General features: G+C 35.4%; 1 protein-coding gene across 1 annotated transcript in view; it reads left to right on the top strand.

Moving 5' to 3' along the window:
- SLC18B1 (solute carrier family 18 member B1) overlaps positions 1–24177 on the top strand; it is a 49674-nt gene that overhangs the window by 6972 nt on the left and 18525 nt on the right. Inside the window, exons 3-10 of the mRNA XM_074187614.1 lie at positions 1521–1668; positions 3862–3958; positions 7650–7723; positions 9753–9900; positions 11023–11179; positions 19976–20112; positions 21858–21959; positions 23587–23678. Of these exons, the coding sequence (XP_074043715.1) occupies positions 1521–1668; positions 3862–3958; positions 7650–7723; positions 9753–9900; positions 11023–11179; positions 19976–20112; positions 21858–21959; positions 23587–23678 (955 nt within the window). The remainder of the gene's footprint in view (positions 1–1520; positions 1669–3861; positions 3959–7649; positions 7724–9752; positions 9901–11022; positions 11180–19975; positions 20113–21857; positions 21960–23586; positions 23679–24177) is intronic.

The raw sequence follows: 24177 nt of genomic DNA, 5'->3' as shown, positions 1-24177 counted from the left end.
CCTTGGGTCCTCGCTTCTGATGAAGTCCTTCACTGTGGCAGACTGTGGGCACGGGGATGGATGACTGTTTGAATCCCCCCTGGTCTCATAACATGTCGCACTTGTCTCCCAACCGAGAATTTTGGCAAGGAAACTATGTTATGTCTACTCTCTTCCCCAGCACTCTACCCCCCTCCTCCCTCCTCTTCTCTCTCTCTCTCTCTCTCTCTCTCTCTCTCTCTGTGTGTGTGTGTGTCTGTCTGTCTCTCTCTCCTTGCTCCACCAGCTTTATTTTTCCCCCATTATTTGTGCTGTGATTCCTTCCGGACTCCTTCGATAGTAGTTCCTATGCCTGATTTGCAAGTGTGCAACAAGTGATTTGGGTGTTGGGCTTTATTTTTGTTTCTTTTTTTCTTCTCGCTGAATTTCACGGCCATCGTTTCCCTCAAGGATTCTCCCATTGGACCTTTCTGGTTATTTACTAACCACATTCGGCTTGTCGGGAACATTCAGGGAAAACAAGCTGCAACTGTTTGTACATGCATGACAGTTTCTCAGGAAACGACTTGAGAAGGTTCGGGATGTTCCTGCAGCATTTAAACCAAACCAAAAACCTGGACTGAAAATAAAAGCTAAATTAAAAGTTTCTGGTTGTTCAGTCGTTTCAGACTTTTCTTGACCCCATTTGAGGTTTTCTTGGCAAAAGTCTTAGAATGGTTTGCCATTTCATTCTGCAGCTCATTTTACAAATGAGGAACCTGAGACAGAGTTAAGTGATTTGCTCAGAATCAACAAGGTACTTGGATTTGAACTCGGGTCTTTCTGACTCCAGGACTGGCAGTCAATCCACTTGGTTACCTAGCTGCCCTAATTGAAAGATTGAAGAGCCATAATACCTAGTTTGAATGTGATAGCCATGAAAACAAAAGCTTGATTAAAAGGTGCATGAGTATGTTACATTGTATGAATTTGATAGTCCTGAAAATAAAAACTAAATTAAAAGGTGTCTGTCCATATGGCTAATAATACCTTTTACTTGACTTAATATGTAGGATCAATATCATACCACTAGCCTTATTAAGGAGTTAACTGAAGAGAATTTGAAGCAAAATTTTTTAAATGAATGTTATTTTCTTTGGTTTTGGTATTTTGGGAGGCAACTGGGTTAAGGTCACACAGCTAGATGTCTGAGGTCAAATTTGAACTCCAGACCTCCTGACTCCAATAGGTAATGTTACCTTTAAACTAATTAGATGTTTTTGTAAATTTCCAGTTTGAAATACTTTTTAGCAAATAATATAGAAATGAAAACTGTGTGTCTCTAAAATCACAGTAAAACAAGATGGAAATCTAAATTGCAAAAAAAATTGCATTTTTTCAAAACAATTGTTAATGTTAATTTTTTTAAAACAGTATTAAGAGCATTATATATGTGTGTGTGTGTGCATAGATAGATAGATACAGAGAGAGCACAGTTAATGTATAAATATATTGTCTAGTGGTACCGCAATTTATGTAACCTCAGAATGTTTGTATTTAAGATGATGACCAGCCAGAAATTGTCAGAAATGAATCTAGACGACTTTCCAGAGAACAACTTTTTACACTGATATCTGCTGCTTCCATTAATTTGGGATCAATGATGTGCTATTCAATATTGGGACCATTTTTTCCTCATGAGGTAAGAGAGTTTTCATATCCTTTACCCAATCCCCATTTCCCAAGAGGACAGAGTTTACTGCTGGACTTAATTATCCTCTTAAGGAAAAAAAAATCATATGTAGCACTTTATATTATGCAATTCATTTAAATTTGTTAGGTCAAATATCAGAAGCCCACTTATCTCAAATCAATAGAAAACTTAGAATTCATTGGGATAGGGTACTCTTGCATAAGGGAAATTCCTTCTATTGGTCAGTACAGATGGGCACCTTCCAAGAGAGTTGTTTAGAGCACTGAAATATATCATGACTTGATCAGGGTCACTTTATCAAATTCTGGCTTAGAGGCAGAACTGGAACTCAGGGCTTCCTACTCTATACCATAGAGAGAACGGTAAAAATCACTAGTTTTTATATAGCACCTGGTTTGCAAAGTGCTTTTTGTGTATTATCTTCAAGTTCAGTGCTTTTCCTTTTGATAAATAAATCCTTTACCTCTTTACCAAAAGAATAGTGGCAGTTTCTTGGAGTTTCCTGGCCCATGGAATTGATTTCTATTAAGAGTAACTTTTCTGGACATTCTGATTTTTTCTTCTTTTGAATTGTGGGATTTCTGTTTTGGGGACAGTAGAAAAGAATAATAGAATAACTAACACCCTCGTGTTTATATTAGGCTTTGGTTACTGACTCACAAGTTTGTACTTAAAAAGTTTGAAAGTTATTAATGATCCTGGATTGAGTTTTATTTTTAATTTCTTTCAGTCCAAACCTAGGTGGCAAAGTGTAGAGTGTTGAATATGGCCCCCAAAAGACATGATTTCAAATTTGACTTCAGCACACATACTAGGCATCCTGGGCAAGTTACTTTAACCTCTGCTTGCCTGTTTCCTTATTTGTAAAATGAGTATAATAATTGCACCTGCTTCCTAGGGTTGTTGCTTATAGTAGTGTGTGTCTGTGTGTGTGTGTGTGTGTGTGTGTGTGTGTGTGTGTGTGTGCAGTGCTTATATGCACAGCTGTCATTATTTTTTTTTAGGTTTTTTTTGTTTGTTTTTTTTGCTAGGCAATGGGGTTAAGTGGCTTGCCCAAGGCCACATGGCTAGGTAATTATTAAGTGTCTGAGACCGGATTTGAACCCAGGTACTCCTGACTCCAGGGCCGGTGCTTTATCCACTGCGCCACCTAGCCACCCGATTATTTTTATTATTATTACTTCATAATAACTCTTTAGTATTCCCTAGCAACTTGACTCCTGAAGTGCCATTGAGCCTAGATGTGTCCATTTCAAGGAACTATTAGAGCAGTCTCGTGTAATCCCAGGATACCACAGATTCACATTTTTAATTACTTTTTAATTTAATTTAATGCACTTAGTTAATTAATTTAATGTTCAGCTAATTTATATTGCAAGAAAGTAAGGAAGGTTGCAAGTTTAAATGTCCTATGTTCCATTCCTTTAAGTTACACAAGATGGGCTTTGTAGGCAGAAAGTCAGCATAGAGACAAGTTAACCATTTGTTTTCTGTCTAGTATTTCCTCTTCATCAATTAGTCATTTTTCAGTCACGTCCAGTTCTTCACAGTTCCATTTTGGGGTTTTCTTGACAAAGACACTGGATTGGGTTTTCAATTTCCTTTTCTAGTTCATTTAACAGATGAGGAAACTGAGGCAAACAGGGTGAAGTGACTTGCCCGAGGTCATCCATCTAGTAAGTGTCTGAAGCCAGATTTGAACTCAGGAAGATGAATCTTCTAAGCTGTTTAACAAGGAAATAGGATGTTGGAATATATATCCTTTGCAGTCAATATCAAAGAGAACAACCTGCTTCTAATATTCCATATTGGACAATTATAGGATCATCAATTTATAGCTAGAAGGAAACCATAGAGTCTTGCCCCTATATTTTACAGATGAACAAATTGAAAGACAGAGAAATCAGGTACCTTGACAAGAATCTCACAACCAATAGGCTTCTGAGGCAAAATCTAAACTCAGATCTTATTGACACTAAGTTACTGCCATATTCCTATTGATGTTGTGCTTTTATTTCCAATGGGTGCTGATCTTAATCTCGTGATTTTTTTTTTCTTAAGGAGATACAATCACAACCCTGCTACTCTGATTCATAATCCAGTGCTCTTTCCTCTAGAATTTGGAAGACTATTATTCTAAAAATTTTATTTTGCATTACTTCTACTAATTTTTTGTTTTTCCTTGAAAGGCTGAAAAAAAAAGGTGTCAGTAATACGGTTACTGGAATGATCTTTGGATGTTTTGCTGTGTTCGATTTGCTATCGTGCTTGTTTTTTGGGAAGTATGTAAGTGTCTTTAGAGTTAATCTGTAAATTGCAGTTGCATGATGATCTTAAATTTATCGTGTTTTCTCAATGATCTGCCCTTCATTTCCCCTTATTATAAGAATGATCAATGTTATACATTGGATAAAAGAAATAATCACATGAATTACTCTTCTATTTGTACTCTTGTTCTTGGTTTAAATAAAGAACTTTTTTGTCTTAATTATGACTATTAAATAAATTTGTAGATATTTCTCAAGTATAATTATAGCATACATTTGTTTAATGATATATGGTTATAATCTTATTTTATATTTTGTTTAATTTGATCACAACAAAAGAGTTTGGCAAGTAATTTATATACTTTTATCCCCATTTGACAGATGAGGAAACTGATGCATAGTCAAGTAACTTGTCTATGATTATACATAAATGAATAGAAAAAGAGAGAATTTGAATTTCATATTGGTGAAAGAAATACCAATATTGATGAAAAAAATTTTTTGAAATTTTAAATTGCACTTTATGTATATAATTGCTTTTTAGAATACTATGTAGAAAGGCAACAGAGAATATAATGGATCAAGAACTGGCCTCCAAACCAGAAAGATGAGGGTAGAGTTCCAACTCTGACACTTGAAAGCTTTCCTCTCCAAGCTCAATGAGGGTATGGAGAAGGTAATCTATATTATGGTAAAGAGTATCCTCACCTGGAAAGGAGCCACAAATCCACTCACTTTCCTCTAATACTATTCTACTAGGTCTTTGCTGAATAGTCCCAGATCATCTAACATGGAGGTACCCATGTCGGGGCAGGCAGGTCCCAGGTTTCCTCCATTTTAGGTGACCTGGGCATACTCAGCAAATCCTCATTCCACACTGGATGTCTCTCATCAGTCAATGAGCATCATTAGGTTTAAGTGAGGGAGGTTTATACAGTCACCAGCTTCAATCTTTTCTTCAGAGCCTTGTGGGTCCAATGGTCTGATGTGGATCAGGATGACTGGAGATGGCCCTGGATGCAATGCGAGACCTTGGTCTTTTTAAGTTAAGGTCTTTAGCAAGACTCATTTTTGACTGAAACAATGTTCATTCATTTGATTTAGGCTAGTAAGAAGGGAATGAGGAAAAGAATGAACTCTTTTGCCTAGTCAAAAAAATCAATCTGGGAGGGAAAGACTGTCTGAATTTCTGGCCCAAACAAAAACAATTGCTATTTTAAAAATCATTCTGAACCAATCAGTGTCCAAACAATGATCAAATATGGCTTGATCTGGGACCTATTGTTAGCCAATTAATGAGAGCTAGTGTGATTTGATTTAAGGCTTGGTCCTTAAGAAAGAAATATAGCTGTAAAACCCAAGATATCTTGTCCAAAATATCTTGCCAGGTTTTGGTGGTGCAAAATTATATTCCTTTGGAGAGAACAACCAAAGGTAATAGTATGATACCCTATGTGAATAGGAGAAAGGGAAGGGGAAGAAGAAAGAAGGAAAGAAGGAAGGAAGGAAGGAAGGAAGGAACTGTGTTGCCCAACTAGATAATTGACCATGAGAGCCAGGAATTGGAAATGAGAGAGAGAGAGAGAGAGAGAGAGAGAGAGAGAGAGAGAGAGAGAGAGAGAGCACAGAAATGGTGGACAGCCAGTGAAAATGCTGAGTTAGGAGATTGGAGTGTCATTTTTAGGGAACACTGAAGAAGTCAGTGTTACTGGATCACAGAATACATGGAAAGGAATAAGGTATAAGAATATTGGAAAGGTAGGAAGCAACCAAGTTATGAAGGGTTTTACAAGTCAAATAAAAGATTCTATATTTGATCTTGGAGGTGATAAAAGGCAACTGGAGTTTACCTTTTTTTTCAAGGCAGTGGGGTTAATTGGCTTGCCCAAGGCCACACAGCTAGGTAATTATTAAGTGTCTGAGGCTGGATTTGAACTCAGGTACTCCTGACTCCAGGGCTGGTACTCTATCCATTGTGCCACCTAGCCACCCCTGGTGTTTATTTTTTGAGAGAAGAGGTAGAATTATGACATGGTTGGACCTCTGCTTTAGGAAGATCAGTTGTACAGTAAGTGGAGATTGGACAAGAAGATTAGGGAGAAACTTGACAGGGAGTCCAAGCAGCAAACTTCAGTAGTCCAGTTGTGAGGTGATGAGGGCCTGCCCAGGATGGCAACAGTGTCTTGCTGCTACTTTTAGGAGGGAAAGCACTAGCAGTTGAGGGTATCAAGAAGGACTTCTTGTAGAAGGTGATGCTGGAGTTGTCTTTTTTTAAAAGTTAATTTATTCAATTATATGTAAAGATAATTTTCAACATTATTTTTATAGTTTTTTCCCTCCCTCTCTTCATAGGATAATAAGTAATCTGAAATAAGTTTTACATTTATAGTTATATTATATATATTTCCATATTAGTCACACTAAAGAAGAATCAGAACAAAGGGAATCAGGGGAAAAACACGAGGAAAAAAAAATTTTTAAGTGAAAATAGTATGTTTTGATCTGCCTTCAGATTCCTTAGTTCTTTCCCTGGATGTGGATAGCATTTTTCATCCCAGATCTTTCAGAATTGTCTTTGATTTCTGTATTGCTCAGAAAAAGCTAAGTCTATCATAGTTGATCATAGCACAGTATTGCCATTAAAGTGTACAATGTTCTTCTGGTCCTGTTCACTTCACTCAGCATTAGTTCATATAAATCTTTCCAAGCTTTTCTGAAATCCACTCACTCATCATTACTTATAGAGCAGGATTACTTTATTATATTCATTTACTACCACTTGTTCATCCAGTCCTCCAATTGATGAACATTCTCTTACTTTCTACTTTTCTACCACAAAGAGAGCTGCTATGAATATTCTTATACATGCAGGTCTTTCCCCCTTTTTTTGATCTCTTTGAGATGTGAAACTAGTAATGGTATTGCTGGATCAAAAGGTATGCACAGTTTAATTTCCCTTTGGACATAGTTACAAATTGTTCTTCAGAATGGATGAATTAGTTCACAATTCCATCAACATCATATTAGTGTCCCAGTTTTCCCACATCCTCTCCAACATTTATCAGCCCTTTCAGTCATATTAGCCAGTCATGGGTGTGAGGTAATACCATAGAGTTGTTTAATTTGCATTTCATTTGAATTAAATGCTAGAGGAAAGTAGCGATTTCAAGAGACAAAAGTGACCAGGGAGTATACCCAAGAAAAGAAAGGATAGCCAGTATAATGAATTAATCAATATTTCTAAATAATTAGCCTATAAGCTTAAAAATCTCTTGTCTTGACTTGATATATAACAACAACCCCAAAGTTTCAAATAAAACAGTTGTTTTTCTATTTCAATCTGTCAGAAGATGGAGTGCCACCTCTATCTCCCTTACTTTCTTCATCTGTAAAATGAGAATAATAGCACACATCTCCTGGGGTTTTGAGAATAACATGAGAAATTTTTTGTAGCGCACTTTGAAAATGTTAAAACACAATGTAAATTAGATATCATATGACAGTCCTTCATGTGCTCTGTAAATTCATTCTTTCAACAAATATTTATTAAATATGTAATATGTGAAATGTAGTAATAGATCCATGGGAGATACAACCAGAAGTCCCTGGTGTCTTGTAGGACAGAATTATATATAAAGGACACTCAGTTGCATTAATATAGATGCAGAGTTTGAGTAATTAACTCATCATTGTTATTTAACAATTTATAGCTGGTACACATTGGAGCAAAATTCATGTTCTTGGCAGGAATGTTTGTCTCAGGAGGAGCTACAATTCTTTTTGGGTAAGTATCTTCTTTCTAGGTTTGGAGTTTGGGTTGGATATCAACTTGAAAAAAATCTGTATTCATTTTGAAATTTGTGTGAGTGCATTTTGAATCAATAAAAATTTATTTCAATTTCTTTCTGTATGCCTGAAATTATATTAGGTACTGAGGGGAGAGGTGGCAAGAGGATAAAGATGAAAGGTTTCTCTTTCATTCCAAGATCTGGAAACTGTTGCTCAGACAAATAAATGAAAAGGAATATCACAGTTCATTGAGGGCTAAGCCATAATTGACATACAATAAATAATTGGGGAATGCTTTACTAACAAGTATGAGTGCAAGTTAATACAGAGAAGGCACATATGTGTTGAGGAAGGATAGCCATATGGTCATCTGATTAAAATGCAGCTAGAATATACCAGACAACCCCAGAAAAGCTTCAACATTTTGCATATAGTTTATTTTTGGCAGCCATCATTGAAAGGGAGAGTGGTTACTCTGAAAAGCAAACTTCTAGAACCATGGTTTTTCCTCATTTTTACTTGCCATAGACTTCCAATATGCTGTCTCTTTAGTATCATGTATGCTCAATCATTGGGTAGCTACATAACAGAGTACCAAGCCTGGAGGCCAGAAAACTTATATTCCTGAGTTGAAATCCAGCCTCAGACACTTACTAGCTCTGTGACCCTGGGCAAGACTCCTCAACCTGTGTGCCTCAGTTTTCTCATATGTGAAAGGAGTTAGAGAAAGAAATTGCAAGCCACTCCATTTAATTAAGAAAGTGGTCATGAAAAGTTGGACCACACTGAAAACAACTGAACAAGAACAACTACAAAATGCTTATTCAGCCAATTTTGATGTACAAAATTATTTTGAATTATATACAGATTAATTTAGAAATAAGGTAGTAGTCCCCATTTAACCTCTGAGTAATTTCTTACTTGTAACTTGACTGAAGTGACTGGTTCATGGATCCACAGCCAAGTCAAAATTTACCTTCTATAACTAACAAACACATTTTGTTACCCTTTAGGTAAAATTCAAGTGTCAGTGCTGTTTCTTAAATGACTTAGAAACCTAGTCTGAATCTTGCCCAGGAATAAAACTAAGCAAAAAGCTCGACTGGACTGGTTCTCTTTAGTATTGTGTGCCCAATATCTACCAGACAGAATTGATCATGGTGGTGTGACTACAAAAGAGAATTCATGCCTATTTCTATTCTTAGCAAAACATTAGTTATACTGAAACTCTTTTTGCAAGAAAGCTAATATGAAAATGTTTTTATATAATTTCACATGTATAATTGAAATCATATTATACTGCTTGTTTTCCAAATGGGTGGGAGAGGGAAAATAGAAAGAGAAATTATTTTGAACTCAGAATTTTAAAAAAAGTTAAAAAAATAAATATTAACATTTAAAAATAATTAAATTTTAAAAAACCAGCATATTACCAGCATAGTAATATAGAGAACATAAAAAAGAAAAAACATCAACTGGCATGCAGAAGATTATTAGTTTAAGTTTCACAAAGGGTCAAAAACTTAGGTAGATTCTAGTCACACTACCTATTTGCTATTTTAGCTCTGCTGCCATGAAAACTAGACTCTTAGGAGTAGTTTTAGGAAAGTAGTAGGAGATGTGTTTAAAAGCCCACATATCACATTATCATTTAATTGATGTTCACTCTGTTTTCTGCCTTTTGAAATAAGTTTAGTCAGAGTAATAACTCTGAGGATACTAAGTTCACACACTCAGTCATCAGTCTGTCAATAAGTGTTTCTTAAGAACCCTGTATTTGCCAGGCACTATGGAACTGTGTGTTCTCTGAACATTATCTCAAGAACTGGGGGGGAAAAAATAAGAAACTGAGTCACACTAGGACAAATCAAATCTCAAAAATCTCCCCCCTTATTATGAGATTGTGCCACCCCCTCCCCCAGTACTTGAAAAAATTGATTATTTGCTCTGTTAATTAGACTGTTGTGCTTATCTTTTCATTGGAATAGATTATATATTTGAGAATTATCTTTATTCTTTTATAGTATGTTGGACCAAGCTCCTGATGGACCAGTATTTATTACTCTGTGTTTTCTAGTAAGAGTGGTGGATGCAATAAGTTTTGCTGCCGCAATAACTGCCTCATTTTCTCTTCTTGCAAAAGTTTTTCCAGATAACATGGGTACAGTGATGGTATGTGTTTGTCAAATCTTTGTTGACTCAAGTTTTTCCCCATGTCTAAGTGGGGGTGGGCAATTCTTCCCATACAATTTATTAATATATTTTTCTTCTTCTGTTACTTTTGTCATAGTAGGTTCTTGAGAAACAGGATACAAAATTAGAACCTCAGAGTAAGAAGGACCTGGGTTGACTCTGAAAACATACTAATTTGCTGACCCTGAACTTAGCCTCTCAATGCATCAGATAGCCCTCTAAGATCATAATTTTCCAATAGTTGAACATCTATTTGTTCAACTTGGTCTTGGTAGAAAGTATTTTCTCACCATTTTTTAATCCCTCTGTTGATGAAATCACAGATCTGGACCAAAAAAATATTGCATTCCATTCCTATCTTATATTCCAGGGCCACAGAATTATCATTAATGACTCTGGAAGTTGCTTAGGAAGGTGTAACCTATTTTCCAGTCTTCTGAAGATAGACATATATAAGTATATGAGGTAAAAGTCAAATCATTCCCTTCACCTCTAATTTCTTTGAAACTACATATTTTTATCTGGTTAGGTAGAAGCATGAATATAGCCACTACCTCCAACTTTGCTTTGGTAAAAGATCTACCCTCTTTAGCACAGCATGCCACTTTGGGTCCTAATCCCCCACTTTAAAATATTCAGAACTATGGGTTCTTCTATACTTCTTTTGGCTTCCCTCTATGGGAAAGAATAACCTTTTTCAGCCTCCCTACTCCATGGAATTCTTAAAGATTGTGAAATGCATGGATATAAAACAACTGTACGGACAGTTTTGTCACATACCAATGTAACTTCTAGATTTGGTATTGCTGCTCATTTCTTGCAATTACTTCTTATCATTTTGAAGAAGCACCTTATCACTGATGGGGAATTTGCTTGGTACTGCTCTATATCTTACCTATTATTACCAAAGGTTTCCCTCCTCCCACCCCCATCAGCAAAATAATTGCCTCTAGCTTAAATTCCAAGAGAACTATCTTGACTTTGCTGAGTAGAAAATGACTTTTCAGTAATTTACTTCTGGGTGATTTTTAAGAATTTACCAGTTTTAATGTTACTAATGAAACACATTGACTTGATTTTTCTTTGTTTTCCTACTTTTAGGGAAGTCTTGAAATCTTTTCTGGGCTGGGCCTAGTTTTGGGACCTCCACTAGGTGGTTTTTTGTATGAAACCTTTGGATATGAAGTACCCTTTATTTTTCTTGGTTGCTTAGTTCTTCTGATGGTGCCACTCAATATGTATATTTTACCGAATTATGGTAAGAGCACATTTCTTACTCATGTTTGGTGTTTGACCAGATAGAAAAGACTTGTGAATATATATCCTCTCCACAAAATGGTGATGGTGTGCTTTATGTTAAGCTATATTTATAATATGAATCATAAATTCCTCACTTTTCCTCTTTGGAAGATGCAACTTTTATTTTAGGATTATAACTTTATAGCCAAAAGGGATCATCTAGTTCAAGAGTTCTTACCATGGGATCTATGAACTTGATTTTCTTTTAGTTTAATAACTTTAAGACATGAACTTGATTTTTAATATTTTGATAATTATGTTCTAACATAAGTTTTTTCTTTGGTGATCCTATATATTTTGTTTTATTCATTATGCTAGGGGGCAGCTAGGTGGTACAGTGGATAGAGCACAGGCCCTGGAGTCAGGAGGACCTAATTTCAAAAACAGTCTCAGACACTTAAAAATTGCATAGCTGTGTGATCTTGTGCAAATAACTAAACCCATTGCCTTGCAAAAAAACCCAACAACATTATTCTGAGAAGGGGTTCATAGGTTTTACCAGACTGACAAAGGAGTCCATGACACAAAAAAAAAGTTAAAAAATCTTTATTTATTGTAATTCTTTACATCTAGTATAAGCCCCTTTATAGATGAAAAAACTGAGACCCCTAGAGGTTTAAATGATTTGCTTAAGATGACAAGATAATAAGCGACAAAGCTGGGATGTTCCATTTTAAAAAAATAATAAATAGTTATGTTTTAGCAATGAAATAACAAATGACAATCTACAAGATCAAGAAAATATCACCATAAAACAGGACATACCTCTGAAAACCGCATGTTGTAGGTGTCTGACTAATTATAAGCAAACATTAAAAAAAAAATCAAAGCTTATCTTCATTGTCTGCTTAGAAATGATTCAATCTATAGTTACCATACCTTCCCCATTTGCCACTTTATGCTACTTTCCTTTCCTTTCTTTACCTTCTTTACAGCTCCCAGATTCCCATTTCTTCACATTGTACTTTATCTTTCAATGCTAACTTGCATTTCAGGAGTTTTTTCATCTAAAACTTACAAATACCAATTAAATTCCTTTCCCTTCTTCGTGCTGAGTAGAAGGAAACTGCTGAATTTATTTTATTTTTAACCCTTTATTAAAAATAAACATCTAATAATATTGTTTCCTTTTAAAGGAGTCATTTCTTATGTGATGGGATAAGGACTAGGCCTATGTTTTCTTTGGTTTTTGGAACTCCTCAATGAGGAAATTATAAGTTCATGTTATTCTTCCATTATTGGTTTTGAGAGTCTTTTCCTTTCTTACTTTTATCTAGTTATTTGATTTCCCCCTTCCCCCCCCCTCAATCAAATGGTCAAGTAGAATATCTAATACTCCTTCCCCTTCAACTTGTTTTGTTTGTGATTTTTAAAAATTTTCAGCATTTTCAGCATTTTTCTCTTAAATATTTCTTTCCCACAATGCTTTCCCTCATCTTCTCTTTCTGTCTTTGATTCATGACCCTTTTACTTATTTAGAACCTTTTAGTCTCTCTGTTCCTCATGAAATTAAAGCCACCAAGGTATATGTCAACTATTGTCTGGTGGATCTTATCTCTCTTCATGCCCCCCCACACCTTCTTTCTTCTGCTATTTTTCAGTGTTATTATGACCACTTTCCAACAGGTGATAGAAAGAATATTATTCATGGTTCATTGTGTAGGTCATTATTGATCTTTACCATATCTTTGGTAATTTTGTTTTTTCCCATTTACCTTGAAATCTCTTCCTTTGGGACTATGTCCTTCATGTACTCTAGGTGTCATGTATCCTCAGGAGTTCTAATTCCCCTATGACAGGATGAATAGTTTCTCTAAACACCATCCCTACAGATTGTTTATAGAACATTAATTTTCCCCAGCACCATTAGTGGTACTCCCTTGCTACCTCTAAAATAACATTTCTCCTCTCTTATATTCCCTTTCAATCTCTTCCTTTGCCTTTTCCTTCAGCCTGTGGAAGACTGTCTTCTTCCTGAGAGACTAGAGGATACTTCACTTTCATTTTTAGCCTTTAATTTGATTAAGCTATATCATGTATTACCCTCTAACTTATTCCTCCCCACTTCGTCCCTTTATGTGCATTCCTATTCTGTAACTCAATCCTGCAAACAAAAATAAATAAATAAATTTAAAACTAAAATTATAAACTTGTAGGTATTGATACTTAACCTCATGATCTCAGAACTCTTTTTACACAATCAATTCTATTTTATTTCTGTTCTTTTCCCTATTGTTGTCTCCTCTTGTACATTTAGAAAGAAATCTCTTAATGGTCTTCTTGTTATATTGTTGTTTTTGGTTTCTATATTTGTTTATCATTCTTGAACTTCTGTTGTCTGGGAAGAAAACAATTTCTTTAGGTCTGATATTCTTTCTAGGAATTATTGAACATTCACTTATTTTATTAAAAAGTTCAGTTTGCAAGTAAATTTGGGCTGTATCTTGAGCTCCTTTTTACTAAAATACATTTTTCTATTTCTTCCTGTGGTTCTGGTTGATATAGAATAGTTTTGTGTATTTGAATTGTTTTTTTTCTTTATATTCAAAAGTTTTTCTCATGATCACTTTTAATCACTATGTGTCAGAGTTTGAAGCATAATTTTTTGTTTTTATCCGGAAGTAATCTGTGTATTCATTTGACTGGCTGTTTGATTGCAGTATTTAAAAAGTTTTTTGCAGTGTTCTTGTATTATTTCTTTTGGTATAGTGTTCAGGTTTTTTGACTTCTGTTCTGGAAATCCTGTAATCCCCTAAGTTGTTTCTATGTAGCTTTTCAATATTTTTTGCTTGTAAGAAGATAATGCTTTCTTTAGTACTTTGTTTGGGTTTTTGGTATACTAGACTGCAGAGGCAGCTGATATTGCTTTATCTCTAGGGCATAATTCCTATTTTGGAGAAGTTTGAAATGTCATGAGGATCTAGGGCTCTATCTTGGTTTCTTCCTGCAGTGTACTTAGATAACTTAGGACTTTGTTAGTTTCTTGAGGGTAGAGATGATTATGTAGTATGAATTTAATAAAAGTTTTTTAATTGATTTGTTGCTTGGGTAATTAATGACATATTAATGGATTTGTACTCTCATTGAGGTTAATATTCCCAGATTAAAACCATCCATTTCTTTCCAGTCTGGGTGAAAGCCCAAACAAACTACAACAGAAAAGAATCCCTAACACTAAAGGAACTCACTCAGCAACCTGTCTCCTACCTCCTATAGCCCAGAGTTATAGGATGGGCATCCTTCCAGTGTTCTGGAGACCTTCCTCAGAAAGTCTGGACATGACATATGTACCAGAAAAACATGTGGGCTTTTCATATGTTAGACTTCACACTTTCCACATGACTGACCCAGCTCCTTTTCCTTTTCTATTCATGTGTCTCTGCTGTCTTTTTTAAAAAAATTTTATTTATTTAAGGCAATGGAGTTAAGTGATTTGCTCAAAGTCACACAACTAGGCAATTATTAAGTATCTGAGGTTGGAGTTGAACTCAGTCCTACTGACTCCAGGGCTGGTGCTCTAACCACTGCACCACCTAGCTGCCCTCTACTGTATTTTACACAGATTCTTCTATGCTTATTCATTGGAAATATATACTAAAAATGCTACAAAAATAACTCCTTTCTGTTAGCCTTTCCTCTCAACTTTATAAGGTAAATGATACTTTATAAAGTTATATTTGGATCATCTCCATTTTTCAGATGGGGAATTAGGCTCAGGGAAATTTAGTAATTTTTCTAAGGTCATAAGGATAGGAGCTATGATTTTATCCTGCTCCATGTGCCTAAAAATGTAAGGTTATTTTCAACGAATTAAATGCCTTTCTGATAGAATCCAGGAGAATATTATTTTTTCTCTCTTGTTTTTGTTAAGATATATAAGGATTTTGTTAATTTAATGGTCCCTGTTAAAATGCTATATCTATAATCTTAGGAAACAACCTATACTGTTGTTTTTTTCTTACTTATAACTTACAACATTTCAACCTGCAAATAATTATAGGGAAATAACTTTTAAATGTGAGATGATCAATTGACTCTTTGGGGGTCTGTAGCATGATCTTAAGATGTGTGGGAGCAACCAACCAAAAAGTGGGAAAGATAGCAAAACATAGACTTCATTCAATATAATTCCACTACCCCTTTTACCCAGTATCACTTAATACTTTCCTGTTCTTGAGCTTCAGCCCCACAGAGTATGTATAACATAACTGTGCTCAGATACCTGCAGCAGCCATGCAAGCAGAATCTATACCTGCCCCCAGGTCCCTTTATAGCTAAATTTGGCATAAGCCTTCTACTCCATGTCAATTCCTGTTGGACAAGAATTTCACCTATTCTGTTTCCTCCCCCTACCCCCACCCCTCTCTTTTGTTTTCAGGATTAGGGTGAGTCCCACAAGATATGCAGACTGGAATGGGTTTAGATCTTCAGAACATCTCATTGCATTGTCCTTCCCTCCCAGCCATCTCATTTCCATATATCCTCATCACTGTAAAGGGCACCATCCTTCATCCAGGCACCCAAATATCAACCTTCAATATCATTCTTGACTCCTCACTCATTCACCCCATATATCCAATTATTTGTCAAATTTTGTTCTTTATTACTACAGTATTTCTTACATCTTGAAATCTTCTCTCTACTAATATAACTTCTACTGTAATTCACATCCTTATCACCTTTCCCCTGGATTATTGCAATAGTCAACTCATCAGCCACACAGCTGCCAAAGTGGATTTCCCAAAGGGCACATCTGAGCATATTACTTTCTAATAATGAACTCCAGGACTTCTTTGTGACTCTAGCACCAAATATTGTTTGTCTTTATCTCATCCTTTTTTTGGTAAGTTTTAAAATTTATACACTTATTAGTGCAGTAGTATATATATTTTTAAAAATCAAAGATATACATATTTGGAACATATGCTTATAATTTTTTATTAATCGAGATTTGCAATACTAGTGCCCAATGACAAGCAATCACTTGTTGGAGTGATAGGGAAAGTTTAAATGATGTAACATTTTGATGGAAATGGGGACGAAAGTATAGGACAAACGATGAAAGGCATGAATAAAGTCAGGAAAACAAAGTGTGTGGTGAATAGAATAAAGGAGAGGATAGGAAGTTTGACTTTTTCCTTTAGGCAGTAGTGGGGAGATAGTGAAGGTATTTGAGCAGAAAGATGACATGAAGGAGATTTTTTTTTGAAGATTGTTAATCTGTCACTGTGAATTGGATGTGGAAAGAAAAGCTATGGGGAGACAGTCATTCCTTGCTCAGTCATTTCATTTATGACTGACTTGTCTTGAGCTCACTTGGGGTTTTCTTGGCAGATACTGGAATGGATTCCTATTACCTAAAATCAGCTTGAAGTAGGGTAATTGTAGCTAGGAATAAAGATTTGGGAAACATGAGAATGTTGACAGATAACAGGTTCATAAAATCTTAAATTGGACGGATCTTAGAAGTCAGTTGCTGAGAGGGCAAATCACAGGGGAGGAATGCATCAGCCTGCTGACGGTGAAGTACCTGAGCAGATTATCTCTAGTAGTTTAGTTTCTGATATGCAAATGCTATTGGAATTGGGCCTCTTTATTTATATAATCATTAACAATTAGACCTTTTGTGAAGAAGATTTTATTTTCCCAAACATTTCATCACCTTGTGAAATGTTGATAGTCAAGAATTAGAACAGAGCAGAGGAAGGGGAAGAAGATAGCATCATCCCTGGAATCCATGAAGGGTGGAAAAGATGCAGGGGACATATCAATAAAACTTGATTCTTTAGTGGCACATTCCATTATATGAGTTAGGGATCCTCAATCCTAATTCCTTATTTCTCAATAAGAAGACAAAATCTAGGAGTAGGGAGATGACCCAATAGATAGAGCATAACCTTGGAGACAAGAGGAACCTGAGTTCAAATCCAGTCTCAGATGCATGTGATGGGCAAGTCACTTTACCTAATTTGCCTTCAAGTTAGAAGCTAGTGAATGACCCAGAACCAAAGTTTCCTAAATCTCAACCTAATATTCTTTGCCTCACTATATAGTATTGATTAATTTTGGTTTTGAAATGATAAATATGATAATGGGACTACTAAATGAAAATTTCTACCATCTGGGTGATAATAGAAATATGGGAAAACTTAATGAAAAAAAAGTTGAAATTTAACTTGAACTTGGGCAATTATTATTATCAATCAATTACTAAAACAATATAATAAACATATAATAATAGAATTAATAATAAGGTAAAGAAGCCACATTACATGATGATCCAGATTCAAAGTCAAGAAGATCAGAGTTCTGGTCCAGAATCTTACATGTGTGAATGATTAAGGATTACAATATGTTTTACATATATTATCTCACAATATCTCTGTGACATGGTAGTATTCCCATAATACATATGAGGATAATGAATTTCAGAGAGGTGAAGTGTTTTGCCCAGGGTCATTCAGATTTTAGGTAAAATCCAAGGCAGGATTTGAATCCATGCTTTCTGACTTCATGTCCATTGCTTTCTTCACAGTACCTCTGCTTCTCTATAACCTGCTGAATTGACCTGCCATGACAGTAGATGACATCTCTAAGGTAGCAAAAAAAGGAATGAAATAGATCCGAAAAGGTTACTGTACTTGGAGAAGGCATTTTCAATTGAGTGGGAGGACAACTATTTCAGTGGGCTAAATAGAGTAGTGAGAAAGTGCAAGGATCTCCTAGATATCATTTGATATCATTTCAGGGCAGTTTTACCTGTGGAAAGAAAGAAATTTCTAAGATAGAGGATATTTCTGTCTTTTTTTTTTTAAGGTTTTTGCAAGGGAAATGGGGTTAAGTGGCTTGCCCAAGGCCACACAGCTAGGTAATTATTAAGTGTCTGAGACCGGATTTGAACCCAGGTACTCCTGACTCCAGGGCCGGTGCTTTATCCACTGCGTCACCTAGCCACCCCTGTCTTTTTTTGAAGAAGAAGAAGAAAGTAAATTAACCAGTGGAGAAGCAGAGATTGAAGAAGATAGAAAGGAGTTGAAATTTTACATAGCTTAACTAGTCCCTAAAAATCAATCCTCCAACTTCTTTCTTTAAACATTCTTAGATTTTTTTTTTTAAGATTCCTAAGGAAAGGGGGCGGCTAGGTGGCGCAGTGGATAAAGCACCGGCCCTGGAGTCAGGAGTACCTGGGTTCAAATCCGGTCTCAGTCACTAAAATAATTACCTAGCTGTGTGGCCTTGGGCAAGCCACTTAACCCCGTTTGCCTTGCAAAAAACTAAAAAAAAAAAAAAAGATTCCTAAGGAAAAAAGGTTTTATGTCTTTAATCCAGGATATATGCTTGTGCATATGGGTGCATTTGTATATTTCATTACATAGCAGATACTCAAATGAATTTTAATTTTTAGTTAAATTTTCTTCTAAATATTGATGGTCTAGAATTTACATTTGAATTTAAAAATAAACTAACTCAAAAAACTCAATTATTTATACATATATACATATATATGTATATATATGTGTGTGTATATATATATATATATGTATATATATATACATGCATGCATACATATGAAGTCTGCCTTTTACTTCTCCAAAAATGTAGGTACTGGGATAGCTAGGTAGCACAGTTGATAGAGCACCAATCCTGGAGTCAGGAAGACCTGAATTCAAATCTGGCTTCAGACACTTAATAATTACCTAGTTGTGTCACTTTGGGTAAGTCATTTAACCACACTGCTTTGCAAAAAACAAAAAAAAAGAAAAAGAAAATACAGGGACCATTTTTATTTTAGCCACATGGTTGCATCCCATCCTTTCCTAAACCTACTAACCTCCAATTCTGCTCTGTTTTACTGGTGTGTTTCAGCTTTCAAAACTAACATGCCTTAGCAGACTTCATGATTAGGAGACTCTCCCAGATACCAAGCTACTACTTCAACCAATTATTATACAATATGATCTCTGCTCCTCTTACCTTCCTGGTCACCCTTCTCTAGACCTTCTTCTGTTTTCCAATGCCCTTCCTACAATGTGTTAACCAGAAGAGTACTTTAAATGTGTTCTCATACAGGTAGAATACAAAGACCCAGCTTTGGATCATCTCCAAGTGTGCCTTTATTCATGAATGACAAACAACAGCAACATCCAACCCTCTGAGAATAGGTCCCAAGGTGTGACACTCTTTCTCTGGGTTGACATAACTCATTAATCACTACTTATCAACCCAAGAGAGTAATTCTTTTTTTTTTCAAGGCAAATGGGGTTAAGTGGCTTGCCCAAGGCCACACAGCTAGGTAATTATTAAGTGTCTGAGACAGGATTTGAACCCAGGTACTCCTGACTCCAGGGTGGTGCTTTATCTACTGCACCACCTAGCCACCCAAGAGTAATTCTTATAAATGGTTGGGAATATTATGTACTCTTCAAAGGCTGGTGGGAGATACTTTCAGATAAGTGCAATTTTACAGTCTTTTCCTGTTTGTGGAAAGTATGTCAGCTATGTTCGTGAATGACTATGTGACTTTTGGCCAGTCATTTTAGTTCTTGAACCTGTGTCTTCAAATGAAGAAATTGAACTTGAAGACTAACAAGTCTCTTAGGAATCCGTAGGCATCCAGTTAATAAGATAGGATTTCTAGATGTAGAGAGAGAAATATATTGAAAAATAAAGATGATCATAAAAATAAGAGTTATTAATAACATTTTTACAAGTTAAATTTACCAGGAGTTATTCCTAATATCTCCTTTCTTTATAGATTCTGCTCCTAGTGAACATTCATTCTGGAAACTCATTACCCTACCCAAGGTTGGACTTATATCACTGATTATCATGTCATTAAGTGGAGGCTTTGGCTTCTTAGATCCTACATTGTCTCTTTTTGTATTAGATAAAGTAAGTAATATTAAAATAAATTTTGATTTTGCATATCACCATAAACTACCTGCTACTCTGCTTTTAGGAAAGGTATCTAAATGGCCATGAAAATGTAAGAGCAGGAAGGAGTTTTTTCCTTGAGCTCTTAAAGTTCCCAACTTCCTCAGGTATATGATGCTACACCTGAAGTAAAAAAAGTCCTGGGGGTGAATCCCTCCCTGTCACTTACCAGTTACAGGACCAATGACAAGTCATCAACTTCTCTTGGCCTCCATGTCCCCATTTGTAAAATGAGAGGCTCAAATGAAATTTTGTGCTTAATGGGCTTTTTGCAGACCTTAAAAGTGTTTTACAAAGTTAACACTTCCTGGAAAGATATAAAATACAAGAAGGATTTGGTGACTAGAAAACTGCCTAGGGAAGCAGTATAATCCCTAATCTTTTTCAGATGGCCTTCAGATGATAATATTAAGATATAGTCCAAGTACTTCATTGGTACATGTTGCATAAATTGTTCATGGACTATCTATGAGAGAGAGAACATAGAAAAAGATTATACAGAATGAGAAGGCTTGGATGGGTTGTGGTCTGCACTGATTGATAGAAGAGAATACCCACATTCATGAAATCATTAGAACCATTAAAATAATTAGAAATAATTAGTATTAACAACTGGCTTAGTTTAGAGGCTAAATAATTTAATTGTTAATATTTTGTTGATATTTAGATGATTAAACACTATATTCAGACTTTTGTTTCCTGTTATCATGATTTTTTCTATAGGTCTGAGTTCTTAGAGATTAAGTTCCTAGAGATAAGTAGCTGAATTGTTTTAAATAGTGTTTCCTAATATATTTGTTTAGTGACAAGATAGTTTCTCTTGGTGAGAGGAAGAGAAGGTGAAACCTATAACAACAGCTCTAAGAAAACATTTAAAACTCAACTATTAAACAACACTTTACATTTGATTGCACTTTACAACTTTCAAAGGGATTCCACATAGACATCTAATTGAATTCAGTTATCTCTCTTTAGAGATGAGTAAACTGAAGCCCAGGGAGATCTGTCATTTCCTGGCTAATGAGAAACCCAGAGCTTAAGACTCCTAGTTCAGCGTTTTGTTTTGTTGTGGTTTTTTTGTTCCAAGTTGCCTCTCCTACATTGTACTGCTCCCAAGAGGTAAAAATAGAATTACTTAAATGAAAAAATAATAGCTTATATAAGTTGAATTAGAGGGTATGATAAGGGTCTTAATTTTATTAATTGATTCTTACTAAAGAATAGGAACATGAAAAATGGAGAAAATTGTTTGAATGAGAAATGTTTATCCTTTTTTTTGGGGGGGGGCAGGTCTTGGATCCCTTTGACAAATCTTGTGAAGCCAAAATGGACTCATTTTCAGAAACGCGCTTTGTTTTTTTTAATTCTTAATTTAAGGGAAGTTTCATTTAGAGGTTACTGAAAATAAAGATGTAACTGTTTTCCAATACACATTCATAGACCTCCTAAAATCCACCTACAGACTCCTGAAGGGTTAAGAACCATGGCATAAAGGGCAGCTAGGTGGCTCAGTGGTTAGATCCATGGACCCTGAAGTCAAGAAGGCCTGAGTTCAAATGTGGACTCAGATATTTAATACTTACCTAGCTGTGTGGCCTTAGCAAGTCACCTAACCCCACTGCCTTGTTAAAAAAAAAAAAAAAAGAACCTGTGGCACAGATCAATGACTTAATTATAACTTCAGTGTAAAATTTCTCTTGCAGTTTAATTTGTCAGCAGGATACGTGGGACTCGTATTTCTGGGGCTGGCCTTATCATATTCTATTTCTTCACCCCTCTTTGGACTGCTAAGTGATAAAGTTCCAGTAAGTATTCTTTCTTTCTTGCTTAAGGATTTACTTTTGTATTTTTCACATTTTCTGTAAAACATCAGTACCATATCCCTGGCTAAGATTTCTTCCTTCCTTTCTTTAATTTTTTTCTTTTTCCTTCTTTCTCTTTTTCTCTTTCTCCCTTCCTGTCTCCCTTCCTTCTTTCTATTCTTTTTCATTCTTTCATTTCTGGATTTTGAAAAATAGACCAAAACATAGAATTTAATTTTGGGAACACACAATTTTTTTTTATTTAAGGCAGTGGGGTTAAGTGATTTGCCCAAGGCTACACAGCTAGGCAATTATTATGTGAACTTGGGGGGCTGCTAGGTGGTAGTGGATAAAGCACTGGCCCTGGAGTCAGGAGTACCTGGGTTCAAATCCGGTCTCAGACACTTAATAATTACCTAGCTGTGCGGCCTTGGGCAAGCCACTTAACCCCATTTGCCTTGCAAAAAACTTAAAAAAAAATTATGTGAACTCAGATCCTCTTGACTTCAGGGCCAGTGTTCTTTCTACTGCACCACCTAGCTACCCCAAGCACACAAAATTTTGATTTTGCTTGTAAGGGAAAGGATTGATCAAGAAAATTTTACCTATTGGTAGTATGTAAAATCATTGAATGTCACTTCTATTCTTTATCTTGGACTAAGTTAGTTAGTTAAAGGGGAAGATGCTAGTGGCCAAATCTTGGATTTCTTGGTAGTCTTACTTGCTTGTATTCCTCTTCCACCCCCAACTTGAATGAGCATTATTCTTAATTTACTCAAAATTTCTGGATAGTTGTTCATTATTGCTTAAAGTGATGCCTAAAACTTGATTAAAAAGGAAGGATTTTGAATCTCTTGTTCATTTTACCTTGTAATCTTTAGCCCTATTTCAGCTATGTACATGAGGCAAAATTTGCAATTCATGGATTTAAAAAAAACAATTTTATAGGAGAGAAATCCTTTTTTTTACAAGTAGCATTTTTAAAAAGTGAGATTTTAGTGAAGACATTGGCATATAAATGCCATTCTCCTTCAATTCTGAACCTTTTTTACTTGCCTGGAAACCATAACTGAAAAGGCATTTCTAGGATTAGGAAGTCTTTATAATAAAAAAAAAAAGTACCTTTTCTTCATCTTCCTCCATGCTCACCATTTTCTTTGAGGGAAAATAATGAGATGAGAATGAAAAAGTTGTAAAGCATATAGTAAGTGCCATATAAATCTTCTTCTTCTTCTTCTTCTTCTTCTTCTTCTTCTACTGATTGTCATTGATGGGGGACTAATCTGTCCCCACCTTCATTCAGTTTATCCTTCACTTCTTTTCTTTTCTTTTTCTTTTTCTTTTTTTGCAAGGCAAATGGGGTTAAGTGGCTTGCCCAAGGCCGCACAGCTAGGTAATTATTAAGTGCTGAGACCGGATTTGAACCCAGGTACTCCTGACTCCAAGACCAGTGCTTTATCCACTATGCCATCTAGCAGCTCCCTACTTATTTTCTTAAAATGAAAGAGTTGTTTCTTTTTTCACTTGCGTCTTATAAACAGTATTTCCTTTCCTTCAACGTCTGCTATTCTGTTAGTAAAATGTTTTTACTACTATGGATTTCATCTGACTCTTGTTTTTTCTTTATTAGTACCTAAGGAAATGGTTCCTGGTGTCTGGAAGCATAATAACAGGAGTTTGCTATATGCTTTTAGGACCTGTTCCAATCTTGCATATCAACAGGTAAAATTTCTCTTTTCTTTTCTCAGCATTATTGAATAAGTACCATTAAGAAGTCTTTAAGTACTGTAATTAATCTGAGATACCTTTTTTTAGTTGTACTTGTTTTTTATCAAATGTATTTCCTTTGAAGCTAGGACTATATGAAATGTTGACCAGCTTGTCCATATTATTCAAAGCACAAGGATCTGAACTTCTTAAATGACCTAAGTTACTAAGAATAAATGAAAGAATTGAGTATGATGAAAATCTCACCCAGCTCTAACAGTTTTTGCTCTCATTTGTCCTTTAAAAGCAATCTTTTTTAAAATGCTGATAATGGAAATATAATAGTTTATAATGAGCTTGGTTGGAAACTTTTTGAGGGGGCTTGAGTCACTAAAGACCTAGCTTAGCACAGCCACCAGTCTGAACTTTGCCAAAACATCTATTTCGAAATACATTTGTTAGTATAAAATTTAGATAATGAAATACCACAGGAGAGGCAAGACTGAAAGGTATG

Source organism: Macrotis lagotis, chromosome 5 (genome assembly GCF_037893015.1).
Source record: "Macrotis lagotis isolate mMagLag1 chromosome 5, bilby.v1.9.chrom.fasta, whole genome shotgun sequence".
Taxonomy (NCBI): domain Eukaryota; kingdom Metazoa; phylum Chordata; class Mammalia; order Peramelemorphia; family Peramelidae; genus Macrotis; species Macrotis lagotis.
The sequence above is the reverse complement of the archived record's forward strand: the minus strand, read 5'-3'. Positions and strand labels throughout refer to the sequence as shown.